General features: G+C 41.5%; 1 protein-coding gene across 1 annotated transcript; it reads left to right on the forward strand.

Annotated features, from left to right (window-relative positions):
* Window positions 1-252: 252 nt before the first annotated feature.
* Window positions 253-15,554, forward strand: LEPROT (leptin receptor overlapping transcript). Its single transcript, XM_010348062.3, has 4 exons — window positions 253-361; window positions 5,562-5,637; window positions 10,829-11,015; window positions 13,132-15,554. The coding sequence occupies exons 1-4, from the start codon at window positions 346-348 to the stop codon at window positions 13,246-13,248; spliced, it is 396 nt and encodes a 131-aa protein (XP_010346364.1). The 5' UTR covers window positions 253-345; the 3' UTR covers window positions 13,249-15,554.
* The last annotated feature ends 504 nt before the right edge of the window (window positions 15,555-16,058 follow it).

Below are 16,058 nucleotides of genomic sequence, written 5' to 3' on the forward strand. Positions count from 1 at the left end.
TCTGGAACAGCAGGGGCGGCCTCTGCGAGCTGGGGGCGGGGGTCTGCATTGGCGGGGGCGGGGCTCTGAGTGGTGGGGGTGGGGTCTAGAGCAGCAGGCGCGGCCTTTGCCAGCTGGGAGCGGGGTTCTGCGTGGCCGGGGCGGGGCTCTGCGTGGCCGGGGCGGGGTTCTGCGTGGCCGGGGCGGGGCTCTGCGTGGCCGGGGCGGGGTTCTGCGTGGCCGGGGCGGGGCTCTGCGTGGCCGGGGCGGGCTCGGGATCTGCTGGGCCACTCCGGGTCTGGCTTGGGCCGGCTGCCCGGGCGGTGGTGCGAAGCCGGAAGCAGCCGCGGCCCCAGCTCGGGAGACATGGCGGGCGTTAAAGGTACATCGCGGTCCCCGGCCCGCTCCTCGTGTGGTGGGGTCGCCACCTCCGTTCTGGTCAAGCCTGGGGCTGCGCCTTCCGTGCGCCGCTGGGGAACGGCCTTACCACCCTTCCCGCCTCTCCGGGTGGGGAGGCGATCGCCTGTTTCCTTCGTCCTTTGGGGTGCGGGTGGAGCGGCGTTTCACGGGAGCCTCGACCCTTTTTGCGAGGCCGCTGGCCTTCCCACCCTCCAGTGGCGGCACCAGAATCCCCCCATCTCAGGCGGATCCCCGCCGTGAGCGGCGCCTTCCACCCTCCAGAGTTTTTAAACAAAATTTCCACTTCTTGACGTGTCCATCCTAACGCCTTTCCTCGGGTTTTTTGCCCCTCTGTAGTTTCCTGTTTGTTACAAAGGACACTTTGTCTCCCGGATTCTTAGCGTTTGGAAACTTAATCCTCTTGTTCCTAATGATTTTTACACCTGGGCCGAGTTGAGCGCGGGCAGGTGTCAATGGAAAGCACCCAGAAAGGCGCTGTTTCTCGCAGTCATGGAGAGATTAGGTGTAATTTTAACACTGTTTTCTTCGGTGTTCTCTATGTTCGTCTATGGACAGAGAAGAAAGTAGTGTTTGTGTAGTATGTTGTTTTTGCATGGGGCAGTTAATAAAAACACCGCTTCGCTTATCTGCATGGCTTCAGCAATATGAGACGGAAAAGGTTTTTTGCAAGGCTTCCTGTTATTTTGGTAGGAAACCATTCCATTTCTAATCTATCGAATAGAGTAGCGTGATTTGTTTTTACATTGGCGTTTGTATCATCCTTGAAATTTGCACCCAAAGATATTCTCAGTTAAAATCTGCTATAAACATGTAGATACTATATATGCATGAGTCCGCCTCTGTTCGCTCTGAATTTATCTGAGTGTGTGAACTGTTAGCAGCAGACATATTTTATCATTATTTCTGGCTGACTTTTATATTCATTATCAGTTTAGTAAACATGATTTTACTTGGAGAGTGTCGCCTGTGTTATTATATATCTATTTGAAACCAATGCTGAAAACAGATGAAAAGTAGTGTCTCAGTACTGCACATGATCAGAAACTACCAAATCATGATCATGTTTATGTGTGAATGTGTTAGAAAATCGTGATGTAAAAAAAAAGGGGGGGGGGGCCGGGCGCGGTGGCTCATGCCTGTAATCCCAGCACTTTGGGAGGCCGAGGCAGGTGGATCACGAGGTCAAGAGATCGAGACCATCCTGGTCAACATGGTGAAACCCCGTCTCTACTAAAAATACAAAACATTAGCTGGGCATGGTGGCGCGTGCCTGTAATCCCAGCTACTTGGGAGGCTGAGGCAGGAGGATTGCCTGAACCCAGGAGGCAGAGGTTGCGGTGAGCCGAGATCGCGCCATTGCACTCCAGCCTGGGTAACAAGAGCGAAACTCTGCCTCAAAAAAAAAAAAAGGAAGTGTTAAATGGAAAAGGTCTGAGGGAAGGAAGCATTTTGCCGATTCTTCAACTTTTATTGAGGAACTACTGTATGCCAGAGACTTAGGATAAAGATAAACGAGAAGTTGCTGGTGGATGACAAAGCTGGAAGTAATATTACTATGTGAGTGTTTATAATGGGCTCAGATGCTGTGGGAGAACAGAGATGGTGGGTTGGATTTTGTCCTCCGAAAAGATACGTTCAAGCTCTAATTCCCTAGTACCGGTGAATGTGATCTTATTTGGAAGTAGGGCCTTTGCAGATGTAATCAAGTTAAAATGATACTGGTTTAAGGTGGACCCTAATCCAATGACTGGTGTCCTTATAATAAGAGAAGAGGGGAATTTGGGCATGGAGACATACATGGAGAGTACCCTGTGAAGATGGTGACAGAAATTGGAGTGATACAGCTACAAAGCCAGGAGGGCCAAAGATTGCTGGCAACCACGCTGGCAGTCACTGGGTGTTAGGAAGAGGCAGGCAAGGAAGGGTGCTTCCCTACAGCCTTCAGAGGGAGTGTGGTGGTGCTGCTGACACCTTGATTTCAGAAGTCCAGCCTCTAGAACTGTCAGAAGATGAATTTCTGTTGTTCTCAGCCATCTAGTTTGTGGTACTTTGTAACAGCAGCCCTAAGAAACTGATCCAGGTGGGATTACTTTTCCCTGCTCCAGGGAGAAAGAGGACTGTTATCACGGAAGAGACTAGGCTTGCACTGAATCTGAAGAGATTCATACGGCTTCACCTGGCAAGGCATGGAGCATAGGTGGAGTATATCCCAGGTGGAGAGGACAGCATGTGACATGGGGCAGGGAGCATGAAACAACATGCCTTCTTCTCTTCAGGTACTTAAGCTACATTAGTAAGACTGGAACTTAGTGGTGAGGGTTGAAGCTGGACAGGCAGTTAGGAGTGAGTCAGACCAGACCATGGTGAGCCTCCATGCCAGGACAACTTATAGGCTGTGGAAGCAACTGCAAAGCAGTGGTGGCAGTGATAATATATATTTGGAAGATCACTGTCTGCTGTGTAGAGGATGGATTGGAAGAGTCACAGAGGCGGGAATGAGAGGATAAGGGCCCGCACCAGGGCTGCAGAGAGTTTAATAAGCCTGGGAGATTGACATTGATTTGTTGGAAGGTGGAATACAGTTATGGTGTCAGTCCTCTTTAGATAGGACCTTTAAAGGGTAGGGATAGTGGTTCGGTTTTATACATGTTACACATGTTGAATTTGAGGTCCTTGTTGGCTGTCAAGGCAGAGAAGCCCAGATTGGAGGTGGAAGTACAGGCGTAGTTCTTGAGGACCTACTCTGGGCTGGAGCATCAGTTGTGATGGGGCCTTTGTGGTACTGGGAGCTCTGGGTTGATTGTAATTTTTCAGCAGGAGTGTGTAGTATGAGATGGGGTTGGATTTTTGGTCAACTCCAACTTTAAGAGGTCCAAAGGATGTAATTCCTGAAAAGAGAGATTAAAAAAAAAAACCAAAAAGAATTAAACAGAAATATGGTTGTGAACCTTGAGAAACTGGTATCAGAACAGAAGGAAGAGGTCTGCATTTCCTAACTGTGACAGGCCTCATGGTGGAGGGAGTACTGCAGATGGTCAGAAACAGAGGAGAGGAATGCCTACTAGGAAAAGAGTATCTAATGAAATCATATGTGGAATTTGCTTTCCATCCACACATGGGCATTTTCCATTAAATTTAATTTTCCATTAAAGAGTGGCAGGTACTAAATGCAAAAAGATATGTTAAAATTGACAGTTTTTCTTTGTCCCCTAACATCTGTATACTTTCAGATGTTTTTAAAAAAGCACTTTGGCAGCCGGGCGCGGTGGCTCACGCCTGTAATCCCAGCACTTTGGGAGGCTGAGGCGGGTGGATCACGAGGTCAAGAGATCAAGACCATCCTGGTCAACATGGTGAAACCCCGTCTCTACTAAAGATACAAAAAATTAGCTGGGCACAGTGGTGCGTAACTGTAATCCCAGCTACTCAGGAGGCTGAGGCAGGAGAATTGCCTGAGCCCAGGAGGCGGAGGTTGCGGTGAGCCGAGATCGCGCCATTGCACTCCAGCCTGGGTAACAAGAGCGAAACTCCATCTCAAAAAAAAAAAAAAAAAAAAAAAGCACTTTGGCATCTTCCTATGAGAGTCTCTCTAAATCTCCTCTCAAGTAAAAGGAAGCAATCAAAAATGTTCATCAGCTTAATTAATTAATTACTAATTATGAGTATTATAGATTTTTTTCAGAAGAAAATTTGGATAATACAGTCTCCTATGCTTTTGATTTCTACCTTTATCAAAGAACATTGCTAAAATGGGAAGATACCTAGGTCAGTCAGCATCTATTTGACTACCTCCTTTTGCCAAGCACTTTCCATAGATTATCTCATTTAATTCCCATAAGCTCAATTAGGTGGCAGCAGCATTTCGATTTTACTGGTGAGGAATCAGACGCAAAGGGGTTTAGCTTCTACCCAAGGTTGTAAGAACAGATGGTGGCAGAGTTAAGATTTGGCTCATATTTGTGACTCAGAGCTCAAGATTTTTTTTAACAACGCTGATACCCTGTTTCTCAATCAGCAACATGACAAGGGCAAATATGTTCCTACTCTTGTAGAGATTCCGTGTCCAATAGATACAGGGAATAAATATTTTATTCAGTGTACACTAGTTGAAATTGTTTCCTACGTAGGCATGAAAGCAATCTTCAAATACTTAAAGTACTGTCGTTTTGGGAGGCAAAATGATCAAAAGTCTATATTACAGGGAGGCAGTTCTGGATGATTTAAAGGAGGGCTTTCAACATTTAGAAACTGTTGGAATTAAATGACCTGCCTTGGGTGGTAGTGAGTTTTCTTTCACTGGAGTTGTGTTGACTGACTGGCTGGCCTCTTGTGACAAATATAGAGGGAATCCATACATTAAATAAGAGTTAGGAACTGGAATTACTTGAGCCTTTGTATACCCTATGATTTTAAGGTGGCAGACATGGGTCATTGTCTTAATTAGTTTGGGCTACTGTAAGAAATATATTGTAGACTGGGTGGCTTAAACAATGACATTTAGTTTCCACAGTTCTGAAGACTGGGTAGTCCAAAATTTTGGTGCAGTCAGATCTGGTGTCTGGTGAGAGCCGGCTTCCTGGTTTGCAGGCCTGCTTTCTGCTCTCACTTGGAGAACAGAGTAGGGAAGAGAGAAAATGTGTGTGCTCTACTTTTCTCTTCTTATAAGGACACTCATCCCATTGTGAAGACCCCACCCTCATGACCTCATCTGAACCTAATTATCTCCCAAAGGCCCACCCCCTAATGGCATCTCATGGTGAGAGGGATGGAGCCAGGAGGGTTGCAACATGACTTTGAAAGGGATGTACAGAATGCAGTTTGTAACAGGAGTCATTTGCAGTCAAATGTAACCCCAATAAAATGAGTAAATTGTTACATTTGCTTGAATTTGGGACCTTTTATTCTTTTTTTTTTAGTAAACATTTTTATTGATAAATGATTCACATACTATAACATTAACCTTTTAAAGTGTAAGATTTCATGGTTTTTAGTATATTCAGAAGGTTGTGCAGCCATCACTACTCCCTAATTTCAGAAAATTTCATCACCCCCCCACAAAGAAACTCTGGATCTGTTAGTAGTCACTCCCCATTTCCCCAAACCCTCTAGCCCCTGGTGACTTCTGCTGTGGGAACTTTAACTCTCGGCTTTATTTTTCACAGCTCTTGTGGCATTATCCTTCAGTGGGGCTATTGGGCTGACTTTTCTTATGCTGGGATGTGCCTTAGAGGATTATGGGTAAGTTGTCATTTCAAAAAGAACTATTCCTCTTTCTGTGCCTTTGTCACTATTAGTATGGGAGTTAGAGAGTTTGGTCAGTTTAGCACCAAGTTCTAACGAATGAGTTAGTGAAGCCCAGATTATGACACAGTCTCTTTGTAGGTCAGGTGTACTTTTGCAGAAGAAAAGGCTCTGTTAAAAATTGTTGTGTTCATTCCATAAGCATTTGTTTAACACCTACTCTGGACTAGCTGGAGACATACAAATGAAGAGAGACAGTCTGGTCCTCAAAGAGGTACAGTTCTAGTTGTGAGTGAGAGACAGGCAAACAGTCTAGTCAGTAAGGTGGCAGCTGCAGTAGAGATGCCAGCCTAGTGTGCTGGAGCTCAGAGAAAGTGCAGCTGAGTTTCAGTGAGACAGTCGGGGAGGGCTGCATGGCAGAGGTTGTATCTGAACCAAGACTTGGTAGATAAAAGTTTCTTAGGCTGATAAGTCAGGGGAGGACATTCCAGGCAGAGGAAACAATATACACATTTTTTTTTTATTCAACCATTGTTGGTTGAGTGCCTCTCATGAGCCAGCTACTATTATGGGAACTAGGGATTATGACTAGGGATTAAGACATAAGAAAACAAAGGTCCTGCTCTCTCAGAGTTTCTGTTTCAGTGGGGGAGATAGACATTAAACAACAAAAGTGTGCATTCTCTCGGAGGTAGAAGTGGTACAAAAGATAAAGGGCACAGAGGCTGGGAAGACCTTTCAGAGGAGATAAAAAGTGAGAAGAAATGTCAAAAAAGTCATGAAGCAGGTCATACAGATCTCTGGGGAAAAAGCGTTTAAGGCACCAGGAAAGCTGTATGCTAAGACCCAGAGACATGAAAGTGTATAGCCTTTTCAGGAAACCTTACATGGTACATTATGGTACAGCATAAGTTGTAGTTGGAGAGGCAAAGGAAGGGTTAGTTAAGGTAAGAGTCAGCATTTAGGGCTCTAAATGCCATGTAGAAGAGGTTCCATTTTATACTTCAGACAGTAGGAGCTGGAAAAATATCTTGAGAATGGGTTTGGAGGAGGGGGTTAGGTTAAAATGCTGTTCCTGCCATAATGTGAGACTAGACAGGAAAGTGCTGACATTGCAGTCAGGGAGAATAGGAAGGGACTGCTGTCATAAATCAAGCAAAACTGAAGGCTGGGCAGGGGGAATAGAAAGAAAAGGAGAGTGAGTTAGGAAGCCAAACCAACCAACGGGTTTTGTTCATTGATGTCAGGTTCAAAAAGGGGAGAGAGTTCTTTGATGTCTCCCAGGTGATTGGCTTGAATGACCAGATAGAAGATGGTGTGATTAGGTAGGGCATGGTGGCTCACGCCTGTAATTCTGGCACTTTGGGAGGCCGAGGCAGGCGGATCATGAGTTCAAGAAATCAAGACAATTCTGGCCAACATGGTAAAACCCCATCTCTACTAAAAATGCAAAAAATTAGCTAGATGTGGCCATATGCACCTGTAGTCCCAGCTACTTGGGAGGCTGAGGCAGAAGAATTGCTTGAACCCGGGAGGTGGAAGTTGCAGTGAGCCGAGATCGCACCACTGCACTCCAGCCTGGTGACAGAGTAAGACTCCATCCCCCCTCCACCCCCCAAAAAGAAGATGATATAATTAAGTGAGACCAACTGAAGTGAATTGTTATGATATTGATGAATTCAAATCTATCATCCCAGTCCTGGCCAACAATTACAGAAATTGTTTAAACCCAAGAAGGATCCAAATATAAGCAATCATTTATAATTGTTCGGAGCCTTCACAGCAATTACCTTATTGTAGCTTTAAGAATGTCATAAGGTATTAGGTATTATTATCCTCATTTCTTTTTTTTTTTTTTTTTTTTTTTTTTGAGACGGAGTTTCGCTCTTGTTACCCAGGCTGGAGTGCGATGGCGCGATCTCGGCTCACCGCAACCTCCGCCTCCCGGGTTCAAGCAATTCTCCTGCCTTAGTCTCCTGAGTAGCTGGGATTACAGGCACATGCCACCATGCCCAGCTAATTTTTTGTATTTTTAGTAGAGACGGGGTTTCACCATGTTGACCAGGATAGTCTCGATCTCTTGACCTCGTGATCCACCCACCTCAGCCTCCCAAAGTGCTGGGATTACAGGCTTGAGCCACCGCGCCCGGCTATCCTCATTTCTTGCTGGGAAACTGAAGCCCAGAGTAGTTGAAGACTTACGCAGATTGCACAGCAGTAAGTGATAGAGGCCGGATGCAGTGGCTCATGTCTATAATCCCAGTACTTTGGGAGGCAGAGGTAGGAGGAATACTTGAAGCCGAGTTTGAGACGAGTCTGGGCAACAAAGTGAGACCCCATTCTACAAAGAAACGAAAAAAAAAAAAAATTAGCCAGGCATGGTGATGTGTGACTGTAGTCCCAGCTGCTTGGAAGGCTGAGGTGGGAAGATTGGTTGAGCCCTGGAGTTGGAGGCTGCAGTGAGCTGTGATCACACTACTGCACTTTAGCCTGGGCAACAGAGCGAGACTCTGTCTCTTAAATAAAAAAGTAAAAAAAAAAAAAAAAAAAAGGCAGGCATGGAAATGGAACTCATGTTCTGACACTCTTGACCAAACGTTTTTCTGTTATTCCACAACCAACTCTAAATCTAGGAGTTTTAATTCTGTGTCTTTGTAAGGTAAGAAAATGAACCCATTACTGCTACTACAAAGAAGTTTATTTTCTATCTTTATTTAATTTTTTTTTTTTAGAGACACCACCACACCTAGCTGATTTTTTAAAAAAGTTTTTGTAGAGACAGAGTCTCTCTGTGTTGCTCAGGCTGGTCTTGAACTCCTGGCCTTAAGTCATCCTCCTGCCTTGGCCTCCCAAAACTAGTCACTATCTTAATGATAGTGAACCAGGATTATCATCTATATTGGAAGTCAACAAACTACCACATACGGCCTGTTATGTGTTTTTGTAATAAAGGTTTTATTGAAATACAGCCATGCTCATTTGTTTATGAATTATCTTTGGCTGCTTTTGTATTGCTCTGCCAGTTATCCTTGGCAGAGTTGAGTAGTTGAGACATAGTCTTTATAACTTGAAAACTTTTTCTGTAAAGGGCCAAAGATTGCGTGCTCATGTACAAGCAATCCTGTTTATAGACAAAATGTAAATATTAACTATATACATGTTTACTGATTTGTATATAGTTAGTATTTACATTTTGTCTATAAACAAGATTGCTTGTACATGAACATTTCTCTTAGTTGGATATTGGTGGCTTACTATGGATGGAAACATAGAGTCAGATTGTTTTTCAGAAAACTGTCACTGTATTTCAGGAAGAATTAAGAGTTCTTAACTGCAAATATGTCAGGTGACAGCTGTTTCTATTCCATGCCCCTTCCCTTCTTGTGTCTCCTTGCTCACTGTTAAAAGAAGGGCCTTGAACTGGAGAATGTCTCAGGGCTCCTTCCCACAATATTGTTTGGATTCTTGAAACATACCGTCATTCTTCTAGTTTAAAATTAGGAGTCCAAATCTACTGTTTCCATCCTGAGTCCTCTTGAAGGACACATTCCCTTCCTGCCTTTTGTTACCTAGATCAGTGGCTGGAATGGGAGGCTTTCATTAGTGTGGCTTCATCCCAGTTCCTGCTTGTAGGTGCTGTCTGGGTGTATCTGTGTGATCACAGTATTGTGGTGATATGAATTATTGTGATATATATATATATATATATATATATATATATATATATATATATATAAATAAAATGAGCAGAGACTTTTTTCCTCAAGAAATGAAGCATAGGCCGGGCGCGGTGGCTCAAGCCTGTAATCCCAGCACTTTGGGAGGCCAAGGCAGGTGGATCACAAGGTCAAGAGATCGAGACCATCCTGGTCAACATGGTGAAACCCCATCTCTACTAAAAATACAAAAAAACTTAGCTGGGCATGGTGGCGTCTGTTTGTAATCCCAGCTACTCAGGAGGCTGAGGCAGGAGAATTGCCTGAACCCAGGAGGCGGAGGTTGCGGTGATCCGAGATCCCGCCATTGCACTCCAGCCTGGGTACCAAAAGCGAAACTCCGTCTCAAAAAAAAAAAAAAAAAGAAAGAAAGAAATGAAGCATAATGAATGCTTGATGGAGAAAAAAAGATTATTTTTGAAGTATTTATAGAAAAATACCTCTGGAAACCAGATGGCAATTTTTGTTTTATAACTACAAAATGTTGAAATTTGGGAAGAAAATATTTGTTTTGCTTTTGCATTACACTGTTACTTGTGAGCTCTTATACTGAAGATTAGAGTACATCTAAAATTTTTACTAGTGAGCATATTTATTTTCATGTCTTCCGCACTTAAAATTTATTTGTTATCTTATTCATTTAACAAGTACATGATTCTAGGCCCTGGAGATAAATTGCGATTGACCAAGAGTGATCTATCAGAGGGCAGTAAGTGTTGTGCAGAAAGTTAAAAGAGGGTGGTATGTTTGAGGGTGACCTGGGGTACTTTAGAATAGAAGGCCAGGAAAAGCTCCTTTTAGAAAGGAATTTGTCAGTTTTGATCACATGGTATGAAGGAGTCAGCCAATGAAAAGATGATGGGGAAGGACATGCAAGCAGAGGGCACAGCTAGTGCAAAGGCCCCAGGATAACATCTATGAGCTCAGAGTGTTCAAGGAACAGAAAGAAGGCTGGTGTGGCTACAGATTAAGCAAATGAAGGGAAAATAGTACAAAATGAATGGAAGAAGTAGATAATACCAGACCATGTAAGGCTTTGTAGGTTAGGGCAAGGAAGTTGGGGTTTATTCTAAGCCCTTAAAAGGTTTCAAGGATGCATGCACTCATAGGATCTTTACCGAATTAGCTTTTGCAAGACACTGTACTATTTCTATAGGGAAAGCAGAAATGACCAAGTTAAAATTCTGTCTCTAAAGAAACTGCAGCTCAGTAGTACAGAAAACAGTAAAGTTTCTAGAGTATATGTTATGTAGTAGTTTCTTAACACAAGATAAGCTACCTACATAGTAATTTAAAAATTATTACTACTTATCTACCTCTGGTAGAAATCATCTTATGTTCTAATATTCACAACTAATTTTTTTTTTACCTACACATTGAAAATAGCAATGATTTTGAAATAGTAGTATGTCTTTTATTTAAAGTGTAACTGTGACTTTTCTTTTTGGGTTTTGCCTGGGTTCAACTGACAGCGTTTACTGGCCCTTATTCGTCCTGATTTTCCACGCCATCTCCCCCATCCCTCATTTCATTGCCAAAAGAGTCACATATGACTCTGATGCAACCAGTAGTGCCTGTCGGGAACTGGCATATTTCTTCACTACTGGAATTGTTGTTTCTGCCTTTGGATTTCCTGTTATTCTTGCTCGTGTAGCTGTGGTAAGTTTTGTTTTCTTTGTTTTGCTCTACTGTTGCTGAGTTTACTTCAGAGGCCTGTGTCTGGGACCTCTGTTTCATTTTCATTCCTTAGAGTTTATACTTAAGGCCACGTATTTTTAGTTCCTCTCTTCCTCTACTTTAGACCTGCCTATCAGTAGCTTGGTCATGTTTTCAGAATGCTTTATTTCTCTTACAAGTATTAGCCAGACTATATGATTTCTTATTTTTCTACTTTAAGCTATTCTCTGGAATTGTTCTTAAATTCCTGCCTCTTAAATCTTACAGTAATCCACAGATATTATGCCAGCAATACTTTTCTAGTTACAAGATGAAAATATTTCAAATTCTTCTTCTGCAAATGGGATTATAGACTCAACTCTTAACTCAGTATAATTAGGTATATGTTGAAGGACATCTATGTAGCTTCCAGAAAAATGCAGTGAATAAGATGATATCTTCACTTCCAAGATAAAAACTTTCATTTTGTCTCCAAAGTACACATTGTAGGTATAATTTATTCAATTATTTGATGTTCACTGTCTTTCCTACTATTTGATTTTATTCCCCCCCCCCAATTACATTCTATTTCAATCTTATGAAACTCTTATTTGAGGCAATGAATATCAGATAAGTACAAATCTTATTTATTCATTCAATAAATATCTTTGGAACAACTGCTATTTGTAGAACATCAGAAGAAGATATGTACTGTCTCTGCTCCTAAGAAACACAGAAACTAGCTTGCTGGGTAAGGAGACTGTAAGTGTACTTTGTGAGACAGTTGAAACATGATCAGAATGGCACCACAACACAAAGGCGCACCAAGAAGAGAGAAATTCCGACTGGCATTTGATACGGGCCTTTAAGGATAAATAGCATTTGTATTGAAATAGGATGGCTGTTACATGGAATGACATTCAAGTGTAAGAATGCAATATATGGAACAAAGAAGAGTCCAGTGTGGTAGAGCTAAAAGAAAGTTGTTGAGATTAAGGCTGAAGAGTTTGTGAAACCTGATTAGCAAGGGTCTTGAACCCCATGTCAGTTTGAACTTTGTCTAGATGATGGGGAAGGATGGAATTTGAATACAACAAGATTGTCATGGCTTTATTCTTTTTGTGCTTTATATCAGCACTTCTTAAGCACTGCAGTAAATATTTATATTTTTTCCTTTTAATACTGCCATCATGTTTTGTGAATAAACTTGCAATGATGTTTTTATTGGTTAAAGTAAAACAAACAAAAAAATGCCCACTAGAGGGTACTCTCACCCCCAAATGTGCTTCTGTAAAACCTACAAATCATCTACCAAGCTGGAAAGCAGTTTTCACTGTATGAAGACTATTATTTAAAGTCTTTTCTTGCCTAGAAAAGAAATAAACAAATCCATAACTCTCCAATTTTTATTTTCCACGACAGAAGTTGATGTGTGCAGAAGTTGATGTATGCAGAACTTTCAGTACCCAATATTGTAATTGCACCATTTATAATATTACCACTTGAGTTTTACTTAAGGCAATCATTGTCAATTAAAAACAAGTAGAGAGGGGGCCGGGCACGGTGGCTCAAGCCTGTAATCCCAGCACTTTGGGAGGCCGAGACGGGTGGATCACGAGGTCGACAGATCGAGACTATCCTGGTCAACATGGTGAAACCCCGTCTCTACTGAAAATACAAAAAAAAAATTAGCTGGGCATGGTGGCATGTGCCTGTAATCCCAGCTACTGAGGAGGCTGAGGCAGGAGAATTGCTTGAACCCAGGAGGCGGAGGTTGCGGTGAGCCGAGATCGTGCCATTGCACTCCAGCCTGGGTAACAAGAGCAAAAACTCCGTCTCAAAAAAAAAAAAAAAAACAAACAAAAAAACAAGTAGAGAAATATGTCTAACTGGGAAAATGTTAAGGATGATATCAGACTTAATTAACAAGCATCACAGAAGTAATTAGACTAATTACTGAACAGAACAGTTCATTGTCTCCTGCCTGTTACATTATTAAGCCTTTTAGCAGCTTTGTGTAATATTTCATTGGATGTTTCTAATGCAGAAAATAATAGAGATTGCAAAGAGTACAATATGAAGGAAGTAAAGATTTAATCCTTCTTTTCTTGTCTTTCAGATCAAATGGGGAGCTTGTGGCCTTGTGTTAGCAGGCAATGCAGTCATTTTCCTTACAATTCAAGGGTTTTTCCTTATATTTGGAAGAGGAGATGATTTTAGCTGGGAGCAGTGGTAGCACTTTATTCTGATTACAGTGCATTGAATTTCTTAGAACTCATACTATATGTATACGTGTGCACATGCTGCATTTTACTATGAAATTTAATATGCTGGGTTTTTTAATATCTTTATATCATGTTCACTTTAAGGAAGGCTTCCTAAGTAAAAGTTGAGTTTTATTCTCAGCAAATAGACCTCTCAAATTTAGATTATGTTACTCAAATAATATTACTTGTTTGGCTGTTCATCTAGTCATGGTGCTCTCGAAAATATATTAGCAAAACCTTATAGACAGCTGCTCCCTTATACAGTGCATCTAAACCTTTTGCCTGGGGATGTGCTTGGAGAGGCAGATAACACTGAAGCAGCTCTCTATGGCCCACAAAGGCAGCGGTGGATCCCTCTTTGTGTTGTAGCCCCATATTCTTCAAAGTGTGGCCCACAGACCAAGAGCATTGACATTTCCTAGGACCTGATTAGAAATGCAGGATCTGAAGCTCTACTCTGGATCCAGGACATTTTGATGAGATCCATAGGAGTTGTATGCACATTAAAGTTGGAGAAGCATCATTATAGAGAAGTAAACATCTAACCCAACTTCCTTACCTTCTCAGTTGCTAAATCACTTAACCTCTCTGGGTGTTACCTGCTCATTTGTAAAAAAAAAAAATAATAATAATAATAATAAGGTCTCACCTGCCCTCATGCTGAGGACAAGTTCAAATGTTCAAGCCTATAATATTTAGGCTGTTCCTCAAATTTGTGAAAAGTGTTCTCAGAATTGGGAGATCGTCAGAGGGTACAAAGCCTTAGGAGGAATATGTGTGATTTTTTTTTTTTAAGATCAGTTACATAGCATACTAAATATGGGAATAATTGAATGTACATTTCAATATTGCTAAGAGTAAATTTTTAATGTTCTCATTACAAAAAAGTTAAATATTTGAGGTCATGATATGTTAGTGTAATCATTTCATCGTATATTAAAAAATCATAACACCATTTTGTACCCTATAAATATATACAATAGGCCGGGCGCGGTGGCTCAAGCCTGTAATCCCAGCACTTTGGGAGGCTGAGGTGGGTGGATCACGAGGTTGAGAGATCGAGACCATCCTGGTCAACATGGTGAAACCCCATCTCTACTAAAAATACAAAAAATAAATCAGCTGGGCATGGTGGCGCGTGCCTGTAATCCCAGATACTCAGGAGGCTGAGGCAGGAGAATTGCTTCAACCCAGGAGGTGGAGGTTGCGGTGAGCCAAGATTATGCCATTGCACTCCAGCCTGGGTAACAAGAGCGAAACTCCATCTCAAAAAAAAAAAAAAAAAAGTACATATATATATACACACAATAATTTGTCAATATAAAAATAAGTTTAAAAAAGTATATATATATATATGTATACACACACACACACACACACACACACACACACACAATAATTTGTCAATATAAAAATAAGTTAAAAAAACAAAACATACCCCCTTGATCCCAAAAAAAGTTCTCAGTGGGGAACAGTATATCTTCCTATCTGAAAGGCAGTGCCGGGGGAAGAGCTCCACTGGGATGCGGGCAGGGAGGCTGGGCTGGAGCCAGGCCTTGCATTAGCAGGAGTGGGAGAATAGATAGGTAACTCTTAAATTTCCCTTGTGGTCTGGCACTTCTCCCAGCTCCTTCCCTCTGCCTCCCGCCTCTACTCCTCAACAGTTCTGGTTTGCTCTGACCTACAGCTCTGGCTCCTTCCTGAATGGATATAGGAGCCATGTAAGCACGCAGTGGGTGAGGTGCTTGATTTCATTACATGTTGATATACTCTTTGTCTTATAGCCTGCAGGTCTTTTATATATAACTTTATGCCACCCTTAAATGAGTCATGGGGTATACATGTCATGTTGAATCCTGTAATCACAGTTTTTCCAGCTTACCTTTTTGTCTAAGATCTATTGAGAAAGGGAAATATGGGAAAGAGAACCATCTGATCAGAAAACCACCAATAGTCTTTAAGCATTGTTAAAGTGTGAAACTGAAATGCATTCAAAACACTTAAACCTTGAGGCTTGTGATCTGAGTAATCAGCTGGTATGATGTTGGGACCATACGATAGAAAGTAATAACTAAAGGGTTAATCTGCAACGTTATTTTTTGGCCTTGTGTATGATTTTATGTTTTGAATGTGCGGTGTACATGTAGAATTGTTAAAGTTGTTATTCCCAATATTTATATTAGAAAAATTAGATATTTTATAATTTTAACCAGCATTTTTAATAATGGCACTCGCATTTATTGTATTGTAATAAATTTCACTTTTAACTTTAAAAGTTTTTGTTGTGATGTTGCCTTGCTTGAAAAGATAACAAAAGCGAGAGAATTTCTTAATGTTTTGAAGTGGGCAGTTTTGAGCAATCATCTGTCCTGCAATAGAACAATAGCAGTAAGTTTTAGGATACCATTTCGAATGTCTAGTTGGTGTGTAATAGCTTTTCTTTCTAAGATGGCAATAGTGATTCATTTCTACTGCATTTTGCAAAGGTGTTTTTGTTGCTTATATACATTTTCAATAACCAAGGTATGTAGCCTCAATAACCTTCATGTGTAGCCTTAAAGTATTACCTCTTGATTGTATCTTTAGACTGATATAAAGTACTTGGATATAGAGTATTTGAAGTGATAGATTATTAGATTTGCTGTATGTCTGAAAAGAGAGCTATTTATTCTGTAGTGCCTAAATGTCATTTAAATAGTATATATCAATAGGAAATAGTGCTATATCTGAATGTATAATACAAATGTTTCATCATGGTGACACAAATATTGGGCATTTT

Source organism: Saimiri boliviensis, chromosome 11, assembly GCF_048565385.1.
Source record: "Saimiri boliviensis isolate mSaiBol1 chromosome 11, mSaiBol1.pri, whole genome shotgun sequence".
Classification (NCBI taxonomy): domain Eukaryota; kingdom Metazoa; phylum Chordata; class Mammalia; order Primates; family Cebidae; genus Saimiri; species Saimiri boliviensis.